This window comes from Lepisma saccharinum, chromosome 1 (genome assembly GCF_977018435.1).
Source record: "Lepisma saccharinum chromosome 1, izLepSacc3.1, whole genome shotgun sequence".
Classification (NCBI taxonomy): Eukaryota; Metazoa; Arthropoda; class Insecta; order Zygentoma; family Lepismatidae; genus Lepisma; species Lepisma saccharinum.
In genome coordinates this window covers 116,047,671-116,073,787 of record NC_139229.1, presented here as the reverse complement: position 1 = coordinate 116,073,787, position 26,117 = coordinate 116,047,671, and the positions used below count along the sequence as shown (strand labels likewise).

The following is a 26,117-nucleotide window of genomic DNA, read 5'->3' as shown; positions in this document are numbered from 1 at the left end:
ATGTATAATACACTGATATCTTACACATACAAAATAATACATAAAATTCAGGTTTTACCAAATTATCACTTCCAACGAAATTGTTAAAATATATTTCTACGAGTAAGAATCACTGCAGTCTATGTTATTGTGAAGTAAAGTATGTCTGTTACCTTAGCGTCAAGCAGAATGGCCTTAAGGCTTCGCACAAGTGAATATAGCAACCAACATATTCCCCAACAGTAGCAGACAGGATTGCCTACAGTTTCATAAAACTCTATATATAAAAATGGATGTGTGTGTGTATATGAGGCCTCCCCGATGGGGCAGTGGTCGCTTCGCCATCTTGTAATCCAGAGGTCCTGGGTTCGATACCCGGTGGAGGCACAAGTGGTTCGGATCCCACTTTAAACTGTAGGTCCAGTCCCGATTAGCATTATTGTGCATAAAGTGGACTTAAAACACAAAATCAATCAATATGTGTGTGTTTGTTCAGCAATAACTCTCGAACGTCTGGAGCGATTTCAACCAAACTTGGTACATGTATCACTTGCAACCTGGAAAGAAATACTGTGGGGGTAAGACACCCCTGGCACCCCTAGGGGTGGGGGTGGGAAGGGGTGACATGTAAAAATAATCGAGAACCACTCATATTAAATTCCGGGTAACACTTTACTATACCGTAGACGGATTTCTTCAAATTTACAGGAGAAAGTACTTACGCAAATCATTTTCTGTAGCGTTGTTGATGTTCGGGAATGTGGTTTTGATCCATTTTAATGCGAATGCATGTGGTTTTCTACGAAAATCTATTTCCGACACGCTATTGCTGTTGCCGCCATTTGCTTTCTGCACGAGAGCACAATATGTGCTATTGCTGCTGCTACAATCCGATGTTGTCCGTATATGCTAAATTGAACGAAAGGAGTGCTAATGGAACCTAACCTAACAGGTCTAACCTAACCTAGTAGACATACCTCGTCCCCTTGATGGTTCATGGGGCTATCATGAATTTTGGGCTAACGTCAATGGTTTTTGGGGCTACCCGTGGATGGTTTGTGGGAAATAAGAAACAACAGTAAGTACTCGTTAATGTAAGATATAGACATTATTTTCGTTATAAATTCATTATTTCACCTAAAGAAATGTTCCGCAATGCAGAATAGTACGTTAGCAATGTAAAAAATTGCGAAATAAATCATTGATAGGTGTCTCCGGTATAGTAAAGTAGTACCAAATTCCGTACAAACAGACATCCGTGACTCTATGCAATCCACACAACGATAGTGTTTCTCGGGTTGTCTAACACTCAGGCTGTGTTGTGAATGGAATCCATAGTTTTCGTGACACTCCCAATGCGGTTCAACTCCAAGTTCATAACCTATCGGCCGGGGGGGGAGATGAAAAATAAAATGCCACAAACGACCTAGATTAGTGTCGAATCCATAATTTTCAGAGTCGCTAAGCTAATTGGTGACATTCACGATCACTTTTAAAATTAGTTACATTTTACACTATAGTTAGAATTCATTATTTTCCTGTCTAATACAAGATTGGGATAAATAAATACCCGGGCAATGCCAGGTAATCAGCTAGTGTATTATAAAATAAAGTAAATCAAACACGAAAGACTGTAAAGTTATGAAACCAAAATAGAAGTGAAATTATCGTTAGGAGTGTTAGATTTATTGGTGTTTATAATTTTACATCATTAAGTTAGGACTACTAGGTTTGATGCTGATAAAAATTTCCATTTTTCTTCAGTTAGGAGTGCTAAGTTTAATGCTGTGATCTTCTGCACATGTTCTTTAACTGTTTGAGTGTGCATACAACCAGTTTTTACTAATAAAAAATAGGGAAAGTACTCAGAGATTCCAGGTTTTTTTACTTATGCAGGCATACTTTGGGGTAAAATATCTCTGTTAATTGGGTTTTTCTGTGCTGGAACCAGTTTTATATTACATAAAACATCAAAATCTGTCTCTTAATTCAACATAATTCTTGAGGGGATACAGTGTGTCAACGGCCCCAAATCTTGTTCTGGGCCTATGGTATTACTGAGCATATTACAAGACACCTTTGTCAACTTGCTATATATTGGGTTGATGCATAAGTTCGTAGCATTTGTGTTTGGTATGGCAACACTGCGGTATTAGGCGTTTATCGTTTAACGTTCATCAATTGGAGTTTCATTGTTATGCTTGTGAATATGCATTGAATTTTGCAGGTGTTATTTTTGTGCTGAAGAACAGTAAGTGTCAGATACAAAGAAAATGAACACTTCCGACATATTCTTGTCTGGGTTTGGGGTGTAAGGGGTGCTCCTTCCACATAGTGCACCCAATAGTCAACCTCACTTCCACATAGTACACCCTGGACTGCAGACTAACGATGCTGGCGACTGGCCCCATGGCCAGTATAATTTTGTTTGTGTTGTCCTGTGTTTTGTTCTTATTTGTGCTGAGTGCTCCTTTACAGCCTCAGCTTTTAACGAAAGTCAGAATATTTTAGTTATGCAACGTTAGAGTTGTTATGTGTAACGATAAGGGGCTGGAACCCGTATTATGTGATGGGTGCAAAATAGCCTTAGTGCTGACGCACCCAAACTTTTAAATTCAAATTCAAATTCTTGTCTATGTTTGACAGAGGAGCAAAGGCAGTGGAGGCGGGTGAAAACATTTGTGCCATGTACGGGGATAATGCCAATATGTAAACTTTGAAACAGGGGAAGAAAATTGTTTTTTCATTTCAAAGAGAGGGAGCAATTTTGACTTGAGTGATTCTCCACGTTCAGGAAAACCATTGGGCTTTAATGAAGACCGTTTAAATGTTTTAATCCACGAAGATCCACGCTTTAAGTGAAAACAACACAAACCAGCGAGTAGGCCAGGAAGGCTGCATCAAGTGCTGCTCCAACACAATAATGCATGCTCACACTCCACTAACATGACAAAAGTTGCTATCCAAGAGCTTGTTTGGGAGGTTATTCCACATCCTTCTTACTTCCCCGATCTTGCACCTTAAGATTTCCACCTTTTCAGCTCCACCAATCTTCAAGGAAACTTCTTTGGTAACGAAAATGCTCTTCAAACTTTGCTTGGCGATGTATTAACACCAAATCAGCTGATTTCTTCACACATGGAAGGAATCTAAAAACTGTCCTAGTGTTGGTAGACAGTGAAGATAAATATATTACTGATTAATTTTTATCTTTTGTTCATCTCAAATGAATATGAAATAATGAAAAAACTTGGCCATGGTGAAAAAAATTCTACGAACTTATGCATCAACCCAATAGTTTCAGGAATGAAAACAAAATGTTTTTAGAACTTCAAAATGCATTTTATTAAAACACAAATGATTTACATTGTCATGTATGAAAATGGGCAGTGAAAATAGTCTGTCTTTGATATGAAGCACATACATGGTTATGCATACAACTGCAAGACAATTTGATATATCGTTTAGAATGGCTTATAAACTATTAACATTTTAGAATATTTGATTTTTAAAAACTTTCTAATATGCATTAGAATTAAATATTTTACAGACTGAATATTTTGTTTCGTATAATGCAAGGCTATATACACTCAAATATTTATGTGTTTGTGGTAGTATAACAACATAGAAAAACTGGATGGTGTAAAAATATCTATTTGAAAACATGTTAGTCTGTTTTTGGATTCAAGCAATTTAATGTTTTCACAAATACTTCATAAACTATCAACTTTTAAAGCTAAAAATGTACTTTTTGTGGATGATAGTTTTTACTTGTTCAACATTTCAACACATACAAATGTAATAATTTTAATACACAATGTCTGTAGTTGCACAGCCAATCTGCAAAGACAAATCTGATAGGAGACTAGTGGATGTAGTGAACTTACCATTCAATGTGTACTTTGGTTCAACCGTGACTGTTTATGTTGTCTATATCTGAGTTTCTCTGAACATGGTTTCATCGAATGACATGCTTGTGGCTTGTTTGTCAAGCATCTGTAAGATGTGAATGGCTCAACTAATGCTCCACAACATTCACTTGATGGATCCCCTGTATAGTGTGAACTACATACCCTACAAAAGTGCCCACATGTAAAGGAACCCTATTTCTTCAAAACGAGCCACATTTAAAAAAAAAATGTCATTGCTAAAACTGTTCCACTGTCCCAGTGGAACCTTCGAAGTCATGTGTTCCTTGATTGATTGATTGATTGATTGAGTTTCTGTTTTATGTCTACTTTATGCATAGTAAGGCCAATCGGGACTGGACCTACAGTTTAAAGTGTGGTCTGAACCACTGTGAGTCTCACACCAGGTACCAAACCTGGAAACACCATCGGGAAGGTCCATTGAAACCATATGAGTGTGGGTTTAGCCAGAATTTCATCGGGGGTTTAAGTTAATATTTATGGGGGGGAGGGCTATAAGGGTAAATTTAGAGACAAAATAAGCTTAAATTTCGCCTTTGTGAAAAATTCTGTAGGCATGTTGAGGAATTTTGGGGGAAAATGGGGAGTGGATAAAACCCTGTGTGTGTGTAAGATGAAATTACAAAATATCAGTATCTTAAGATACTAAAAGCATATATGTGTGTTTATTATGGAAAATAGATACCACTGTTGCTGGTCTCTGTGTTATATGTCACTTGTTAGGTCTAAACATGTAAACGACGATAGGTATGAGGTGAAAATATAAAAAGTGGAAGAAAAGATGTAAGATAAACTAATTCAATCAATCAGTTAACCAAGCATGTTTTTTTGAGTGCTCCAGCTTCCATTTCCATAAGCCACATACCAAATGAGTTGTTTGTTCCCAAGCGGAAGAGGAAGTAGTACATGTGTGTAGTATACTGTTCGCAGGAAAAATAAAAAAAAGAACACAAAGATGATGCCTCAAATCTTGATAAATGACCAAAAACAATGCCCACTTCATATTTCATCTAATCTTTTACATGATGCAGATATGTTTGATAGGCTCATTACCTGTGATGAAATGTGGTGTTTTCACCCGTGTGACCCCAAAACAAAATGCCGTAGTATGCAATGGAAGAGACAGAATTCATTTCGGCCAAATAAAGCATACATGTCTCACTTGCAGTTCAAGGTGTTTCTTCAATCACATCATTGCACAATGACAAGCGGTTTATAAACAGTGTGATTTGGAAGTGCTGACAAGGTTATGGGAATCGGTTTGGAGGAAAAGACAAACTTTGGTCTGACACCATGACAATGCCCTTGCACTTTAAGAAATTGTGAGTTTGTGGCTAAGAAATCCATTACAAAAATGGACCATTCATCCTATTCAGTTGACTTTTTCCAAAATTAAAAGAAAACAAACAAGTAGTCTTCAATACAGTTTACAGCAGTGGACCAACGTTCCACGAAAGTGCATAGCTATCACTGCTAGTGTAGAAGTAAGCAAATTTTGCTTATGGTCCTCGGTTTAAATTGTCTCTGTCCCACACTAGCATTGTTGAAAGCCGCCATTCGATGAAGAGGTCAGGCCTTTTCATTTTTGGCATTCTGCTGCTTGATGACAATGCAAGACCCCACACTGCTATAGCAAGAGCAGCTCATCTGGCGAACTCCTGGATCACCGCCTTCCTCTTCAGACTTGACCTGATACTCAGCTACTTAATCCCAGCTTTTAAAAAGGTGCTAGTTGGTTACCATTACACAAACAATGATGACATGAAATGCACTATTTTCCGATTTGTTTGTATGCAGGCCATATACTTAATTATGAGAGAGCCTTTTCAACCTAGTACACTGGTACAAGGCTTGGGGGACTGAGAACTTAAATAGGACTTAATGAAACTTGATTTCAGACTTCTTAGCCTAGACTTCAGTAAACAAAACTGATATGCTTCTTTAAAATTATCAACAGTTTAGATAATTAAAATTATAACTTATATCAATAAAGAGGCAAAATTTATTAAATATGCAAAGTAAATATGATGATTCTTTAAACATTATAAGACACATCCTTAAATACAGTCTCAGTAATTTAAAACATTCGTACTAGAAAAAGTTGTCAACAGGAGATTTTGTTGTACTATTTTTAATGAAATAGAAACTTCAGTATAATGCTTTAGCCACAATAACAGCAAGTTTCTACCATACATATGTATATACATTTATAAAATATAGAGCCTAATACTACTATTTTTTTGTAATTTACTTTAGACACAACCTTTAGAAAAATTAGTATATAAAAGGAATGAATGGTATACATACGATGTGATGCACACTTCCTAAACATATATACATATACATACATGCATACACACATACTTGTTTGTTTTAAACAACATCATACAAAATATGTTACAACAAAGTAGAAAACAGTAAGAATTAATTGATCTGCACTTGACTTAGGAGATCAAGTACCACACTTATGTTCCCTAGTTATAATAAATACATAAATTTATCTTCTGTAAGTATGTAAGCCATGGTCCTAAGGCTACTTTTTGCTGGACTCTTTTATCTTGTTAATAAGCAAATGGTGAGATATTTTAATGCATACGAGTGAGAGAAAAATTCTCAAGGAACTATGCTGTAGAGCGATTCTTGAAATATAAATTAGATTTCCGTTTTTGTAACTTTGTATACTGAATAATTAATTGTAGGAGATTCTATAGTCTTGCAAATGGACGAAGCTTATGCCAGGCATATGAGAGATTTTCCTTCCAAAATTTCATCCTGCACTTTATCTGAAGAAGTAGACACATCAGCTTGTATAGAAAGTACAGCACAGAGAAATGCTCCAAGAATCCCACCGACAGCTGAGTAAAATGCCCATCCTAGTAAAAAATATTTATTAAAACATAAAACTTAATACAAGACACTCTGCTAACATTTTAAATGACATGCAGTTCCCTATAAATTTCATATTTTTATTTTTATTAGCTATGACATGACTTATGAGAAAAGAACAGCATTTGGAAAATGAGACAACTTAAGGCTCAGCTGGATCTTTTTTAACTTACGCTGACCTCTGTAGTGGAGTGGTTAGCACAGAATTTCATCATATCATCATTCATCCTCATCATCGTGATTAGCCAAAAGTGGCAGAAAAATGATGTTAAATAACTAAATCAATAAGTCAAAGTTAACTTTCAGATCTTGCACATTTAGCATTCAGTGCTTTTGCTAGATTGAAGACATCTTGCAGCCAGAGGAAGTCGAGAAAATCTTGTATTGTTTTGTCTGCAAATATCTTGCAAGATAGCAATATAATGATGACATTAAACAAACATACTGTTCACAAAATCGTTCATAGTTTGTTTTTTCAATTGCATACACTGTTACACGTTATAAGGTCAAATAATGTTACATGCAGCATCGTCTGACAACATCCTTGGTGTACAAACTAAATAAATTATACTTTGAAATGTTTTAAATGCTGGTGTGATGTGAAGTGAGAGACAAGTTCATTGTTGTATGTCAAGACCCCATGAACTGAAATTTTCTTCTGCTTTCAAGCAATGGGGAGCATTAGTTTGTCTTAATTGTGGATGATTTCTATAATATACTCTGCATTATTGAATGCTAAGAAAATATATCTTTCATTCTCCCTTATGCTGAGAGGCTTTTTTGTCTAAACACAGATAAATACTTGAATGGATCTCTGAATATTATAAAGCTAAGTATGAAGATGAACACAAGTAACATGCATCCATTAATAATTTTTAGCTGAATGCAATTAAAGATACAATCAAATATGATATAGCCTATTTAACCCTTTTGCAAGAATTTCAAATCTTTCCAAAATAGAGATTTTCTTCCATAGTTTTCAATTTTCAGTAGAGAGGCTACATTTAATGTGCATGAGTTGCTCCCGCAAACCATGCATGACTTGTTTTGTTGTTTGGCTATTCTTAAGCTAGAAAGTTAGTAGTGACCTGTCAAACACATCTTGAATTTGCCTGGCTTGCTGGAACCTTAATTGTCCAGGAAAAAAAGCACTGCTACCAAATAATTATTGTGTTCCCACTTGAACAGTGCCAAATAAAGACATTAGATGGTAAGAATAACAGTAAGGGTAATTATGTAATTTTAAGTTAAAAAATATATCCTATTCAAATGTGAAGGTTGTCATTTGAATATATTGTCATTTATCATTTGAAATATTTGATACATGTGCTGACGATTCATACTTTCATTCAGGACCTTGAAGCAGGTGATCAACAAGCAGAGACTGTACAAGTTTTGCCTCATTGGAAGGTGCATCTAAATTGGTAAGTAATCTTTAAGAAAACTACTATGTCTGTTTTCTTTATGAAGTAGTAGAATTCTTTCTATAAGCAGCAGATTAATCATATAAGATGTTGGGATAAATTAACCCTTGAGAGGTGGTGTATGTGTCATTTGGACCCAATGTCAAAACAAAATAAATCAGCCTTGTAATCAAGGGCTCCCAAGTTCGATAGTCAGTGAAGGCACATTGTACAGTGGTTTGGATCCCACTTTAAACTGTAGGTCCAGTCCTGAGTAGCCTATCTGTGCATAAAGTGGACATAAAACAACAAGCAAGATTATGTAATATTGTGATATTGCTTTTACTGAGAATGTGTTTTTTTTAATGGTAGATCCAGAAATTTACATGGTGTTAAGTTTATTGTTGTGGCCCGATTAATTTTCATTATATGTGATGAAAGAAAAATGAAAGACACAATACCTAAATTGCAGTTAGCAACAAAAAAAGGAGCTGCATCTTCACCACACACTCTCTGCACCCTTAGAGATCCCCAGCCAGCTGGATACAATACTAAACCAAATATGTAAAACAGGCCTGAAATGAATGTAAATAAATAAGTCAAACAAGGAGTAATAAAATCTAATAAACATTTCTAAACTCAATTTTTGAAGCTAAATTTAAAATTGAAACAATGTTACTCCAATAGTGTAGCTATAGAAGTATGAATTTCTGCTTGTTAATTTCTGTGTGCGCATATATAGTATAATTTGCATGGTTTCTTATGCAATGCTTTATTACACTTTATGGCTATTGGTAAACACATGTCTTTGTTATGATATATACCAGAAAATGCAGCATAATAAGCATGAATGAGAAGAAGAAATGGTTTCGCAAATAATCTTTAAATGCAATATTAATATTTCTGTGTACTTTTACACATATGAAAAATTATGTACACTGCTTAACATAAGTAGTATATCTTGGTATCTAGTAGCTAAGAGATATTAGGTGATGCATCTAAAATAATTATAAAGTTTGAAGGAGATTGGAAAACACATTTGGATTTGTGTTGCAGGTGTATATATGTACTTATAGGTGTGCCATGTTGGAAAAATATATTGTTTTCAGTAGCTTACCCAGAAGTTTTAAAGTGGGAGAGGGGGAAACATTTTTTTTAGGAATACTGGCCCAAGAGGGAAAGGGGGGGGGTAAACATCCGCCAATCTCATCTTGGGCATGCCACTGATTGTTTTATTATCGGCACTGTGCTTAAAATCAGGTGTCATTAAACATTTTAAATTTAACCATTTTTGTTCTTGATCAGTGATTTTCCCAGTACTTTTGGTGGCCAATTATGTTCTTATTGAGCTCCGGTGAAGTGTACAAGGGTCTGACCAAGAACCTAAGGACATTTGTAGTGGAAACTAGTGCTGCAGGGAGAGGATTTCACTCGAGCACCAAATAGTTCGCACGGACGATGCTACATGGCTTGAGAGAATAACTCTCGAACAGGCAAAATGAGTAGTACACACTCGAAGCCCAGTAGTGCACATATAACCATAATTTGCCTTTGGTAGTGGGCCCTTTAATATGGATTCTAAAGGGAAGGATGCAGTGAAATTCAAAGTTAAATGAGCGTGGTCATTATCTCCATGTTAAAATGTAGTTTTCTTTTACCAATACACAGTGATGTATGAAAATGAAATAGATGATGGTGCACTAAAACTACCAAGGTGAATATGTGTGTACGATTATTGTTATATTAAAATTATATTCCATTGTATACACTCGAGTGTAGCATGCTCAGAGGGTGGGAGGCTCGAAAGTGGTCGCTTGCAGTACTCTAGTGAAAACACCTTTCTCTGCTTTCGCATTCAAACAGTGATCTAACCATTTTCTTGGAGATTACATGATGCATTTCTGTTCACCAAGTCAGGTGATTACAAGGTGATATAAAAGAGTCAAGAGACAGACCACTGTGACCGAAGTGGGTGTCCTATCCAACCACTGCAAGATTCTGCTTTAAAGTCGCCCCTTGCCTCTTGGAGCAAATTAACTTTTCCATTGGATTCCTTCATAAAGCCCCAAAACGACTGTGCTTATACTGTAATAAAGTGGATGTTGTGCAAGTCTGAAACCAACAGAAGTAAGCCGAGTTGACTACTGCTGACGGTTCAGAATCTTCACATCTAAATGTACATCCTGGACTGCTCATTCTTTAATGATGAAGCATGATTTCATTTCAGATGCTTCCAATTAAAGTCTTTAATGGCACCCAATTGACCACAAGAGCAGTTCCAATGTTTATGAAAACAACATGTGTTTCAAGTCAGGGTGAAGTTAATGTTGCGTGACTTCATGAAAATCTTGTGTATATGCACAATACATACCTGCTGCTGCTTGCACAGTTCCTGAAAGCGTAAAGATACTTTTCTTGAAAACACTTTGAACGCAGCAACTTAGTGTTGAACTGAAAACAGTCACTGCCATCAGAATAAGTCCAATGGAGAAGAAAGCAAGGGAAGCCTTCCATGTGTCTGGATACTCTTCGGTGTTCATGTCTCTCCTTGTGACAAATGGTCCACATTGATCCCTGCCGTTAATTCTTGTGCAGCGATTGTAGATTCCGAGAGATGGTGAAAACATGTCTTCTGCATCTGTAAATATGGAACTCTGTAAATGCTATCTATGTAAACAAAACAGAATGAAGATGATTTCTCGGGATAACAACTAGGTGATTTCCAGATAGGTTTCCGAGCGAATGTCTACAAACGTTAAAAAGTTGTCAAATTCCAGATCTTCCTTCCAATGTATTGGAACCATTTCTGGATCCTTCAATAGGGATATCTGGGCATTTAAAAGGTTAAAATGATTACAAGAGGTAGGGGTGAAATGATCAAGCAGTCAGTCACAAAATTCAGGCTGAACCACTAGTTGAGGACCTTGTCAAAGGAGTGTTTCAAATCCCCGTTTTTTTTTTAACTGTTTAGACTTCTTTAATGTTTTAATTCCTGTACATCCATGAAGAAGGAACCAGAAAGGGTTATGAAATGTTGGAAAAAAAGATCTGAAATTCAACTACTTGTAAGTACACTTTTTTCTCATTTGTAGACATGTTTTATTTTGTTTATATTTTCATTGTTATCCAACACAAGAAAATACTCTTTAAATGCTGTAACTATAACAATGACATTTTAGAAAGAAAAGAAAAAAGTCTCTAGAATAGATCACTCCACTGAACAAAACAAGACTGCTCATCACTTAATATGTTTACAATGTACATATGTATCGTAATGTACTGATTCGGTAAATTCTTTGATATGAACAAGAACATTTTTAGCATACTAATATTCTGTCATGTGAAGTGAACTGTGAGAGCTAGTCATGCAGCCAATCAACTAACATTGCAAACCTTTTAAATTTACTTTCAACAGAATAATTCAATTTTTTTAATTTTGTACTCATAGTTTTTGTATTCTTCCATTAATTTTGTAAATATATTCCTAGATGATCTTGCATAATTCACAGTTACCCCTGCCTACCTGTTGTTGTCATCATTGGGTCGATATCCTTTGCAGATCTGAGACCCTCTTTCCTAGGCTCTCCAACAAGCCACTTTGGCGTTATAACTGCTGCCAACACTGCAAGTGTTGAAACTATTGTTGCTAGAGTCCAGAAGAGACTTCTTGATGTCACTATCACTTGACACATATTGGAAATTTCTCACAGTGAATAGCGATCTGGCAAGAGAGGAAAGATAATGTGAAATTTTCACTTGATAACTTCATTAACAGTGCTAAATACTTAAAGATAATTACATAAAATTCTAACAAGAAATATCAGTGACGTTTTGCATAAATTAACACAGCATCTCCTAAGGAAATTATGATTTTATTTAAGTAAATCGCCAATCTTACTATGTTTATGTTAGTAAGGATAAAGTATAAAATGTTACTTGTTGTGCAAAATAAGCTTTCTATACAAGAAGTTGACGTTGAGAGTAATAATTCCCAATTTAGTAACTATTTTTAAGGCTCTAGTTATTCAAACTGTAATCCTCATTTAAAATTAAATATTTTGTGACAGATCAGAATAGAAATAAATATTTATTATAAATCAGCCATGGGCATCCACAGAAAGTTTTCAGATAGAACTCATCGTTAGAAAGAAACACGACAGGGCAGAGAAAGGAAGAGAGATGAAAGTAACAATTGAGAATTAAACGAAGAGAAATGAAGAAGCCACACATGGAGAAAGTGCAAAAAGGAACTAAATGAAATAAAAGAATGAGTCCAAGGGAAAGAGAGAAAATCAAAATCCACGCGAGAGGGAAGGAGGGAGAGAAAGAAGAAAATTACACCCAGAATGGAGAGGATTAAGGCGAAGAGGGACAATTACTGTTGTACATTTATTTCAATATAGTCAGATTGGGCCCTGCTATTTAAAAAAGGGTTTAGTATGCAAGAGAGTATGAATTTCTCTCCATGTTGCAAGTGGAAACAGTTTTTCAAGTTGATTAAAGCTAGATACGATGTTTGAAAAATATGATTAATAAGTATTTACAGAATCCCATGTATTCCTTATGGGAAATCGACTTCAACTTTAAGTTACGGCTAATCAAATGGTAGTTTCGACTTTTCCTTCTACTGTGACATAGTTCAACGTGTCCTTTTCTGCCAATGTACTTTTCTACGTCATTGGATGTTTGATATTCCCAAGAGAACGAATAAAATAATGGTCCCATAAGCGTAATGTATTTCTCCTTGCCTCCTACAGCCATCTTGGCATCACCCATCTCAATAATCCAATGATGCTCATATGAAATCGAAAATAAAGGATTTCCGGATAACAATATTGTCATCTTCACCTTAGCCACAGCGCTATATATATAAAAATACCGGGGAGGAAAGAGGGGTGGGTGACGCAGCCTATATATGAATATCACGTCACGTGCAATATGTACACTCATGGCAAAAGTTGGTCTTTATGGGCCGGAGCCAGTGGTGGCATCATAGTGGGGCAGAGGGCGGGTGCCACAGTTCACAGCCAAACAAGTGCACGAAAGAGCCAGATCTGGCTCCAAAAGAGCGAAGTTGGCAACAGTGATCGGCAGCTTCCCCAGCGAGAAAGACCTAAGAGAAATTGTCCCTCTCCCCCTTAAGCAAGAAAAAACAGACACTAAGACAGAATAGAGGACAAGAACCCAGAAGTAAAAGCAGGAAATAGGAAAGGTTATGCAATTAAAAAAGAAAATATAAGAATAAGTAGGCAGTTTTTCTTTATGTGGGTGGGGATAGTCAAGTGACCCTTCTTGACCCTCCCTGTTGACGCTTATGAGAACAATATATAAAATTAATAAATGTACACAAATGCATAGAAAAAAGTGTTCTAGTACTTCAAACAAAACAAATTTTGTAACCTCAGTATTAAATAATGATAATTTTTTCTACTGAACTTGTAACAGAAGTTGTTTCTCTAGACATAGTGGGATGCTGTTATGTATTTTTTTTTCTTGAAGGTACCAAGGTGTTTTATTTGACAACTTACAATCTAAGGCGCTGTGCTTTGTACTCCGACTGTGGGGATCAGTCTCTGGGTTCTCGGCCTGTGTATAGGATCGGTGGCAACCCACCATCGTGAGGAAATCTCCTATAATGGCTGGGAGTTTGACGTACTGACCTCACGTCACCCCAATACCAGTTGAAGATCTCCACACCTCTAGGTAGGTTTGTGGGAGGGAGACTGGCAGTCGGAAGATCGGCCTAGGCCCTTCAAGGGCTGTCGAGTCACGGGTTATTATTATTATTATTTGGTATAACAACTGTAAAGTGGATGTTGGTTTTATAGTGTATACAGCCAGTCCATTAATTCTATCTTAGAAATTATGACGTAAAAAATATAAAAGTAATTCATTAGATAGTAAATAAGTCTTCTAAAGGTTGTCCAAGTTTTTTAAAAGTCCACTTTAAGCACAGGTAGGCTATAAGCATATGAGGAGTAAATAAGTCAAAGCCCCTGTGTACATGGAAAAATATAGAAAAGAGAAGACCTGCCTCCTCCTTTCTTGTGATAACCCTCCTTACGAAAATCCAGAGCGTGCCACTGAACATAGTAATGTGGTGCGATGAGTACCACTCTTCGGCCGCCATTACCCCATTCCACAGGATTCCCATTCTCGAAAAGAAGCCGCTTTTGCAGATACATGGCCGTAAAAAATAAAAAAAATGGAAATTGCTAGGTGGGAGGATGCTTAGTCGAGTTTGAGGATAGATGGGGGAGGATACGTTGTGAAAAGTTTCTTAACTGAGAGATACCATCCACCCCCGCGTCATCAACTTCGAGCACTGCTTTCTGGAGTCTTGCACATGGTGATCTGACACCTACTGGGCTAGCGGCGTAAAAGGAAAATAGAGACCGCTCCAAAAAAAGTTACATTTCTTCAGATTATGACAATCACACCCATAAGGATAAGTGTGATGTAATCGCTTTATGGGGGAGCATATTACCTACTCGTTCCCGAAAGACATCTAATGATTTCTATAAAAATAAAGTATGTTTGTTAAAACTTGCAATTTATTAGCCATACTGCGGCTTTGGTAGATCGTATGCATCCTTTTTTGTCATAATCGAGGGCATAGGCGTAACTCGGCGGGGTTAAAGGGGGTCCTTGCCCTCCACAAATTTTCAAGTTGGTTAAAATTTACAGGTTAGGTACTTTTGTTAACCTCCTTGCACCTGAGGAGCAAAGTAATATTTGTGATCTTACAAATGTCACAGTTATTTAGCAAATGATCATGGACGATAGTTTTATAAGATGGAAAACTTTTCGAATTTGCCCCCTCCCTCCCCAAAGTTAAGCCTCAAGTTCGATTCTGTCCCCTCAGAATTAAATCCCTAATTACGCCCATGATCGACGGGAGAGGACATTTACTCCCTTTCAATTTTGAAATACTACCTGTGTTTCTACTCTGAAAACCTAGCAGAATCCTTGATACAACTACTACAAAACAATGGCCACTTCAGATAAAATTTGGAGGGGGTGGGGCAAGATTGATACGAGTGCTATCAGCTATGGCATACATATTTTTTTTAAATTTACAATACACCTCTCATGCGGAAGTGCCTCGCCCCTTACCCCCACAGTGCACATGTGACTTGCTTCTGGTCACTAACTGCAAAGTGCATACAAGCTATGTCGCTTTTGTTTTTGTTTTTTCCACTACTGTTTTCGTTTTCGTCTGCTCTGCAACCAGATGCAATATTTAAAGGAGAAGCGATATTTGAATAGGAAGAGCATAGGTGCCCTTTCCCTCTTCCCAACTGACGTCAGACATTTTGCAGGACAACAAACCCGGCGTGCAGGCGCCGACGTGTCCGATGTAATCCTCCTCTTCGCGGGAACAATGGAAGGCGTTGCCATGGTTACTAATAAACTGCGTCCACCAGCCTGACAACAAGAACCACGTTGCTTAAAGGAATGGTTCAGTTTAATGTTAATAAACAAAAGCGTTTTCATTGCCTTGATCAAAATGGCCGTATTACTACTGATGATAGTTGACACATTCAATTCAGTCACTAGATATTCACATATTTTCATGGGAACGTGAACATTGTTGGAAGAACTGCTAATCGTGAGAATCTACGTTGTAGGCCGTGATTAAATGTTTCGCATAAAGAGAAATGATCCCTCATACTGGTGTTGGACAGCGTTACGTTCATCTCTACGCCAGCGAAGCCTTTTCTTCAGAAACCACTATGGCATTTCAAATTCTGATGAATTACATTTACTTCGAAATCCTTCTGGAGCATTCACGTGAATATTCGTGTGGTTTCCGTTCGCTGTTGTCTAGATATTCACAATAATTTCGTGACTGCGTAAGCCTTTTTCACTATTGCGGATATCGAGACAACAGCGAAAGCAAACCACTCCAGGGAACACGTGAATGTTCTACAGAACATTCCCTGACATTCGCTACGAGACTCGGCGGCAAGCGGCCCGGCGTCAGAGCTTGTCTTTCCCGGTGAACGGGGTCCGCGACAGTCGCACGCTACAGTCTGTTTTTCGCTCTCCTTGCCTTTGCTCTCTTTCCCTTTCTGTTGACGTTGCAGACTGACGCCAGTATAATCCCTCGGAAGTTGTGTTGTGTCGTGTCCGTGTTTTGAAGATTGTGGCTTAATATGGCACCACAAAAGTTTACATTACAACAAAGGATTTATCTTGTCGAGTGTTACTTCGGAAAGAGGAATTGTGGAGAAGTGCGACGACGTTTTTCAACGAAATTTCCTGGTGTTCCCGTTCCACATAGGACCACTATACCTATTATACCTCGCAAAAAAAGTTTAGAGTAACAGGGTCAGTTCTGAATAAAAGTGGAAAGAAAAACCCACGTGTACTTACTGAGGAAAAACTCGATGAGATAGGACAAAGGTTAGAACAGTCTCCTCGGAAATCTATCCGCCGCCTCTCACAAGAAACGGGTGTTTCAAAAAACACAACATTTAGAGCCGCTAAAATTCTTAAATCTAAAAATAAAAAATCTTAAAAAATTAAGTATACAAAGACAATCCGCACACCATCCGTGAGTTAAAAGAGATTATTGTACGAGAAATCGGGAGAATTACAGTAGACGAACTTGCACGTGTAAATGCCAATTTCCTTCGGAGATGCCAGGAATGTGTTGCAGCAGAGGGATATCATTTTCAACACCTTCTGTAGTCAAGGTTAGTACACAATATGAAAACTCTAATTTTAATAGCCGACTCTAGCGATTGTGGCTGACCCCGTTCACCGGAAAATACAAGAACTGACGCCGGACCGCTTGCCGCCGAGTCTCGTAGCGAATGTCAGGGAATGCTCTAGAACGATTTATAAGCAGAAGTAATTTTCCAGAATTTGAAATAGCATAGCAGATTTTCGAAAGGAGAGGAAATAGCTTTGCTGTCGTCGACCAAAGTTCCAGCCAAGCCTAAACAATTTCACTACATTTTTAGTAAAATTTGCTTAGAGGCATATCTAAACAGTAGATACTGACCACGTCTTCAGTTTTCTAAGATGTCCAAATTTAGCATATTCCCACGAAGAGTTTTCAGCTGTGAAAATACCAGTGTGTGTGTATATATAAAATGCGGTATTTATCTTGTTTTCCTTTAAGAACAATGTTAATTTATTTATTCTTTTAATTTCATGTTTAGATACGAGGTTTTTAAGACAAACAAGTTTTCTTTGTTTTTATTATTATTTTATATATTTTGGAGTCTTGTTTTCTACTCTACGAACTCTCGTGCCTCCCCGACGGCATGCTAACGCTACCGCTTTGTAATCAAGGTGTCCCGGTTGTAATCCCCGGTGGAGGCACATTTCACCGTGGTTCGGATCGTACTTAAGCTACAGGTCCCGTCCCGATTGACCTATACAAGCATACAGTAGCCCAGTGGCGTACGCAAGGAGGAGTTACGGGGTTTAAACACCTCCTTGAGCTTTGAAATATTATGAAAAATGCTGTGGAAAAAAATTAAATGGCCAATTTTTCACAGTCAAAGATCTGGGACAATAATATTACTATTACTACTTGTACTACTACTACTACTACTAATAATAATAATATAATTTGAATTATTATTTCCATGCAGCATGGAGAAAAGCACAGCATTCCAAACACACGCGTCTTTCAAAGTGATGCCTTGAAAATAAACACGAGTTTCTGAGGTTAGGTTAGGGTAACTATGATTTAAAAGAGAAAAAAGTTGTTTTGTATCTCAGCTGCAACAATGTTCAATACACTGGCGTACGCAGAATTTTTTTTTTCGGAAGGGGCTGGAATAGTAAATGTGGATAGCACATGGCTTCGTTTTGGAGGGCAGGATGCATAATAAAATATTTCGTATTTTTGGAGCTTTTCAGTCTATTAAAATTGTATTCAAAGGCAAAAATGGTAATCGGGATTCACTTTAAAAGAGGTTTCGCATTTACACATTTTTATTTTTTAAAGTTCTTAACGGATTTTTATTTGAAAATTCTGATTTTCTCAAAATTTCGGTAGGGGCTGGAACACCATTGGCCATCCTTCTACGTACGACAGTGTTCAACAAACATGTATTGTTTTGTGTGTGAACAATGAGAATTAACTAAATAAAGTTATGGGTACGTTGTAAGAGGCTAATGTATAGACAAAGGTTAGGCGGACAAGAATACAGTCACCAATTCGCCTTCCCATTGTATTGTTTACCGCAGCACGTTTGAATGTCTCTCTTTAAAATGTCTCACCTTGTTGACTAGACAATTATTCAAACGACAATAAGATTAACTATTGTAAAATGTTTTGTTTGGTAAGAACAGCGAGATAATCCAGATGTGAATTATCGGGGACATTTATGCGGGGAAAAAGTCGGAAAAATTCCAACCAATTTCGGGAATCGAATCCGGATCTCCCGCATGATATCACTTGTCAGACGCTCTACCGACCAGATCACCGCAGCTGCTTGGATGAGTTCCATACTTTGACTATTTCAATTTATTTTAATATATTTTCTTGTATTTATGGATCTTCTTCACCCTTGAAATGTCTCACCTCGTTGACCAGACAATTATTTCGTAACAAAGAAACAAAGAAGTGCTCCCAGGATTTGCTAAAAATCGAATGACTAGAAAGTAATTTCGTTCTATTGTTTTCATAAATACTATATTTATGTAGATCTCTACTACTTAGTAGTAGTAGTATTATTAGTATTAATTCAGCTAATTAATTAGTTATAAGTATTATTAATTAATTGTGATTATTATTATTTAATTAAAGTATAATAAAACAATGGTAATGTGAATTTCGAAAAAAGTTTTAGAAACAACACCTCCTTGATGAAATCCTGCGTACACTACTGCAGTAGGCTTAAAACAAAGCTCGACGAAGCTTAAGAAAACGTAATTTTATCCGGAATATATGGAACAATGCAGCACTGGGTCACAGTTCCCACTGTGGATTGACTTTGTACCTACTGTAAATAAAATAGGACGTATCTATAAATAACCATGTAGATATCCTCTTGATATGTCTGAAAAAAGTCGCATAGGTAAGGAAATTTGGCGTGCCCAGGAATTTTGAAAAGGTGTGAGTACGTATAACAGTCTCCATTCTGCCTTTGGCGTTCTTTTTTGGGAATACTGGCCCAAAGGACTCCTTGGGCACGCCACTGCATACCAGTCTCGAACGAGACAGAGATGTGAAAATATATTTTCTAGGGCCCTTTTTACTTGTGGCTTTACTCGCTACTGTTGACATTACACATACGGCAGCATCTACATCAGCGAAGTAATCTGTGCCTGTCAGAAATACCTCTTCCTTTTCTTTTTTCAAGCCTGCACCGTTTTCAACAGCAAGGATTCCTCCCGTACCCCTGAACAAGGAGAAAGGTAACCTTTCGTTCGAATGCCAGCCACATCACTCCCTCTGCTTCATTCCTCACCCTCTGAAAAATATGGAAGGAGCTTAGGTGGATTATCTAGAGGGAAGAGAAGGTCAGAAGAAACACTCTCAGCTATCACTTCCCACCTCCGCCCCTTTTCTCCATCTCCAAAGGGATATAAGTCGTAAATCTGTGAAAATATTGTCGAGGCGAGGAAGGTGACACATTGGTTGTTGGTGTAAGCTGGTCGGGTTCTCCAGCTTCATCGTTTTAGGTTTCAGTGTGTTACTGTTCAGCGGCGTATTTCTGGCACCAGTACGTTCTCGTGCCAATATGTCAGCTTTCGTGAGCGCCGATTTACAAATATTTGTTGATGGGGACTCTCCCGACTTTGACGCTGCAGTACAGGTTCACTTTAATGTTGGTGTGCAACCATTCTTTATGCAACTCTAGTGTGATTACAGTGGTCGAAATAAGAAAATGTACAAAACATAAGTGAGTTATAAATGCATGCATGTGCGTGAGAATAAAATTTAATTGAGCGTTTCAGAATTTTTATAGGGTTGCAAAACCTATTGATGTTATTTTATTGATAGCTTTTTAAAAATTAACATTTACTTAATAAGATAGTTCCATATGTACACAGTATTTATTATTATTATTATTATTATTATGCTTCGTACAACAAGCTTCTGCCCCTTTACAGTACACAGTAAATTTACTACATTTGGATATTTATATATGCATAACACACACACACACACACACACACACACACACACACACACACACACACACACACACACACACACACACACACACACACACACACACACACACACACACACACACACACACACACACACACACACACACACACACACACACACACACACACACACACACACACACACACACACACACACACACACACACACACACACACACACACACACACACACACACACACACACACACACACACACACACACACACACACACACACACACACACACACACACACACACACACACACACACACACACACACACACACACACACACACACACACACACACACACACACACACACACACACACACACACACACACACACACACACACACACACACACACACACACACACACACACACACACATATATATATATATACATATGTATATGTTTCAGAAATTACAAATAAGAAAATATTAAGTAAGAATTGAGTTTGAACTCAGTAAATTGGGAAAATATGTCTGAGGTGTATACCCTTCTCAAATCAGTCATTACACAAGCTACACATCCTTCGCAGGGGAGCCATTTCTACGAATTTTCTACAGGTGCGGAGAATCGCAGAGTTGATTTCTTGCAAGTAATAATAGTGTTGATGTTTCAATCTTTCGTGCTTAAACATTTATTTTTATTATTATTACACACACACACACACACACACACATATACATATATATGCATACAGATAGCGTACATGGTACATACGTATACTACTTTCTAAACTCTTTTTTAAATCTTCCCGAAAAAGAAACAGGAAAAATCAAAAGATACGGATATTCCAATGAGAAGTATAAATATACCGTAAACAAGCATGGCAAACGTAATTTTGATTGTGTCATGGCCCATTGACGTTTTCCTTCAGCTTCGCTTCTGGGCACCCAGATAAAGGGAGGGAGAAGCAACAAGAAAAACACAAAAGAAGCCATGATGTGGAAAAATGTCGAGATGAAGAGACAGACGTCTGCATTACGTTTGAAGGGTGAACGAACCGCTCGCACCTGCTGTCATAGATATTCCGTCTGGAGGTAAGACAAACGGAATTTCTTTCCTCTGACCGGGCGGGCGACTACCCTAAAAACGAGACCCAGGGAAAGAGGGGATTGGGGTTGCAGTCTCCGGTTCTTCCTTGTTGTTTAGGAAGTTCTATGCCCGGAACGCGTCTGTCTCGTTCTCAGACTCCCCCCCCCCCCTTTTGTAATGTCTGGCATATTTGGACTAAGGGGTCTTTTGGAGTATACCCATCTCTCTCCCTCTCTCTTCAGCTGCTAGAACGCAAGAATTGTGTCTCAAACTGTAAAATTAGCCGTTTTAAATTCGTTAAGTCACAGGGTTGGTTAGAGTGTTGAACTAGGTAAACAAGTGAAGGATCTGTAACACCACAAATGCCTTGGAATTTCCGTTTATTGCCAGCAAGTGAAAGGAAGATCGATCAGAGTTGGACTCCTGTGGATGCATTTTTTATAACCTTCCCCAATTATTATGGGTGACCCATCTGAAGAAATACCTATTTCTTTCCGTCGACCTCTCATTCCGCTCACGCATAACAATGTTACTGTAGAAATAAACGACCTGCAAATCAGTCGTGACTGGTAGATAAAGTAACGTATCTCGAAGCATAGATATTGAACTCCATTGTACAATTGGGGCGGTGCATTCCAGGAAAATTAGTCTTACTCCATGCAAATAACAAAATAATCAATTTGAGAAGTATTATCGCTTTTAATTGCATTAAGGAATGCATACAATTAGCATATTTCAACAACAGAAATTACTAGCATCTGTAGCCTATATGCTTCACAGACAACTGAAGTCAGACTTTGCTATATTTTAAAAGCGTCACACACGTAACACTTTCGTTAATACTTTTCATGTATTCAGGCTATGTCATCATACTTAAGTTTTTCATTTGTTAGTAGACACGACAAAGTACTTCGTAATTCTATTAAATCAATTCATTATGAATGTTTTAATCCAATCGCACGTATAGAGCCTTACATTTTTTGTCTAAAATGGAATGCCACACATGTAACGCTGGAATGCCCCAAATGTTTCTTGACATATCTTTTTAAGACCCTTTTATTGCACTCGTGTACAGTACGGATCATTAAATGTCTAGACAGCACACAGTTGTTCCTGATCTCCCCCCGTTTTTTTTTTTTCACTATTTAAAAAATAGTTTCGAATACTTGTTGACTCATTTGAAATGGAATGATAAAATCAGGTAAGTTTAAAGTTTTTGAGATTCAAGTTGCGAACAAACATTCAGGCGTTCATGTTAATGTTCAGAACTACAGAATTAAGATATCCCTGCCCCATTTCAGCAGAACTTCATAAATAGGCAGGCTTGTGTATATTTTTCTAGCTTCGACATATTATGAAGAAATGTCTGAGATCTCAGAATTAACTGGAGAAATAAACATCTGAATATTGAATACAGCATATATCGCAGAATCATTCTGTAGGTTTGTTATCTCGTTTCAAAAAAGAATTAATTGTATTTCGTTAATGCATTTTGTGATGACATAGATCTTAAAGGGTTTGACATACGATTCTCCGAATCAGCCTTTCATTATTCCAATTTATCAATGGCGTGTGTTGTGTAGGGCCATAGAAAGATATGTACATATATTATAGGCACATTTAATAAACTTATTTGTGGATAAGGACAATATGGTAATTATGCTTGTAATTAGAGAATAGGCAAGAAAGGCAACAGTCCCCTCAAATGGATTTAAAAGCAAACCAAAACTAATAATAGTTTTTTCAAAGATAAATTGCTTTGTACATATACTTTCTCTTTTTATATAAGACGCCGATTTCGTCATACAGAAGTCACATTATAGAATCTATATTTCCAACATTTCTTCGCAATTTTGTAGAGTGGTGTTCACTCGACAACCATAAGCAACTTCAACTAAAATTGGATGAAGGAATATTGAGTTCTACAATTTTTAAGTTTAGAATATTTAAATAGTTCGATCAAACATCTCATCTCATATTTCCCCTTTTCTCTCTTATTTCCATCCTTTAATCTGTCAAATGAGCTGATTCACCCCGAAGTTAAATCGATTTTTATTTTTACTTTCAGTTTGGATTGAAATCTTTACTGGGTGTTTGTGGATAGTAAGTACGTAAAGCAACGTTAAATAATATGATGTACAAATTAATGGTACGAAAGCTATGTTTCAGTCAAATGTCCCACGATTCTTCTTAGAGGCACTCAGGTCGTCACTCAAGTCAACAAAGATGATTACAAGTCTGAAAATTAGATTCGCAGAATGTTATATGACGTCACCTTGTTGTATCCATGCATTTATGCGATAAAAGGAAACATGGCTATATAGAATGCGATTGATTGAGAGGGAATGTCGATAAGCAACTTTGATATGCAGCGGTTGAAACACATACGAGGTCAGACAATTAAGTAATGAGACAGATTTTATATTGTGAAAAGGAAACAAAATAAATGAACATTGCTTGTTTATTACTAAAAGTACATCCATCCCGCATCAATACAGCAATTGGCACGGTTGGCCAACGATCGATACGACATCTGCAAGTCTTCATGTGGTATGACTTGAAGATTGGACGTCACAACCTGTTGGCTGGTCCTGTGTTCATCAAAAGTGCGTAATTTCAGCAGCAGCTTCACTTTCGGGAACGGGAAATAATGACAAGGGGATAAATCTGGGGAGTAAAGACGATGATTCACATTCACTTGTTTTTGGACTAGGAATGTATAGACAACCACTGCTCTGTCGGACCGTGCATTATCGTGGAGCAGGAACCAACTGTCCGGTTCAGGATACTGAGGTCTGATACGGTCAGATCTCTTCCATAATCATTCCGAGCACTACGATAGTAACAACCAATTACACTTTCACCATCTAGAACAATTTCAGGATGAATAATGTCTTTGCTATCATTAAAAAACACAACATTGTCTTCGGGGTTTAAGGGGTGCTCCTTCCACGTAGTGCACCCAATAGTCAACCTCACTTCCACGTAGTACACCCTGGATTGCAGACTAACTAGGCTCTGGCGACTGGCCCCATAGCCAGTATAATTTTGTTTGTGTTGTCCTGTGTTTTGTTCTTATTTGTACTGAGTGCTCCTTTACAGCCTCAGCTTTTAACGAAAGTCAAAAGATTCTAATATTTTATGATTTTAGTTGTGCAACATTAGAGTTGTTATGTGTAACGATAAGGGGCTGGACCCCGTATAATGTGACGGGTGCAAAATAGCCTTAGTGCTGACGCACCCAAAATTTTAAATTTAAATCAAATTCAAATCGAAACAACATTGTCTTCACCCTTGGCTTTGAGAGCTGCATTTTCTTGCCTCTTGGTAAATTTAGTGACTTCCATTCTGCGATTTGTTAGTTCGTACAAGGACCGTAGTAAAAATGCTCTGTTTTGTCCTCCACAACAATAGAATTCAAGAAATGTTCTTCATGAAACTTGATGTTCACTCGCAGCTTCATAGCTATTACGTGACCTCCTTCACGACATGGCGGCATAATTCCAGCATGCCTATCGCAAGTTCATGAGGTGTTGCCAGGTTGTGGATTATGGACCACACTACATCAGGAACGCGTTACTTCAGAGATAGAATGCACATGTGGGACAATATAAAATCAGTCTCATTACTTAATTGTCGGACCTCGTATGTAGTCGACCACTTTATCTTCTTTGTAATCCTCCGTAGGAAAAATATCTTCTCCAAATTTCTGAATTCTAATGTGCCATTGTTTCATTTTTGTGTCATTCATGGTACCGTAAGTAAATCCTTATACAACAAATACAGACAGTTCCGTTGTCTGCTTAGTTTAAAGCAGTGGCGTGACTTTTTCAAGTGTTACCGGTCATCAGACGTTATCATCTCCACCCTACCCCCCAAATAAAAATATGCCTTCGATCTACGTAGATTTTTGTTCATTTCGTTCTTTTTTTGCAATCAGCTCAGTGATTTAATCACAATCACTCCTAGTAAGAATTACCACTCATGAGATAGTTACCGCGAAAATCCAGTGAATGGTGGTCGAGCCTTGTCAATTCTTCATCTCTGTTTCTTTGCAAAGAGGTGGAAAGGGGAAGAAGAATCACACATTTCTGGGGTCAGTTTTAAGTTTCTGCGGTGAGCAGACGAAAGAATTTCGCTCCTCCAGCGGTTTGAAGGGAAGTCCAGCTGTACGTACTACTGTTGCCAACTTAGATTTTTGGAGCAAGGTTTGTCCAAATCACGAATCGCACCAAGTACTTATCTTTTCGTCTATTACCTAACTGGTGTCAGTTGTAGTTCAATCCAGCCTTGGCTTTGCAGTCTAGCTCTAGTTGCTTCAGAGAAATAGTATCCCCGTTATAAGCAGGATTTAGCTCTTTTCTGCCAATCCAAATATGACAACACTGGCCTGTGTCCGGTATGCCTGACCGGTAACTGGGCGCCTAAACAGGCATATGAATAACCCCATAGACCCCAAGTCTTTCCTCGCTCGTCCCTTGCATTGGCACTCTCTCCTCTTGTTACCTCTTGAGGGTAGCGGAACAGCCTCCCTTTTCGCTTTTGTCGGCTGCAGAAAAATGTTCTCTGCAATATACACTCGACTGCAACGCTGTCGGTTAACGCATTTAACAATGTTGTTATTTTATTGAAATAACTTTTTAATTATTTTACATTTACCTGCGGTAACACCGGTTACATGCACGCCACGCCTCTGGTAAGATTAACTTTTCCCCCGCAGGTAGTTGTCT

At 37.6% G+C, this 26,117-nt stretch overlaps 2 protein-coding genes across 4 annotated transcripts in view; one reads left to right on the top strand and one right to left on the bottom strand.

The window, feature by feature from the left end:
• The window catches only part of LOC145999772 (leucine-rich repeat-containing protein 71-like), a 126,409-nt gene that overhangs the window by 9,788 nt on the left and 90,504 nt on the right, over positions 1-26,117 (top strand). For all 3 annotated transcript variants that reach the window (XM_083137081.1, XM_083137071.1, XM_083137090.1), the window contains exon 2: positions 8,148-8,218. The gene's annotated coding sequence lies outside the window, so the exon portion shown is untranslated. The remainder of the gene's footprint in view (positions 1-8,147; positions 8,219-26,117) is intronic.
• The window catches only part of LOC145999811 (LHFPL tetraspan subfamily member 2a protein), a 43,350-nt gene continuing 21,417 nt past the window's right edge, over positions 4,185-26,117 (bottom strand). Inside the window, exons 2-5 of the mRNA XM_083137091.1 lie at positions 11,721-11,918; positions 10,569-10,835; positions 8,659-8,772; positions 4,185-6,781 (exon numbers count right to left, since the gene is read on the bottom strand). Coding sequence (XP_082993217.1) covers positions 6,639-6,781; positions 8,659-8,772; positions 10,569-10,835; positions 11,721-11,889 — 693 coding nt within the window. The 5' untranslated portion in view covers positions 11,890-11,918 and the 3' untranslated portion in view covers positions 4,185-6,638. The remainder of the gene's footprint in view (positions 6,782-8,658; positions 8,773-10,568; positions 10,836-11,720; positions 11,919-26,117) is intronic.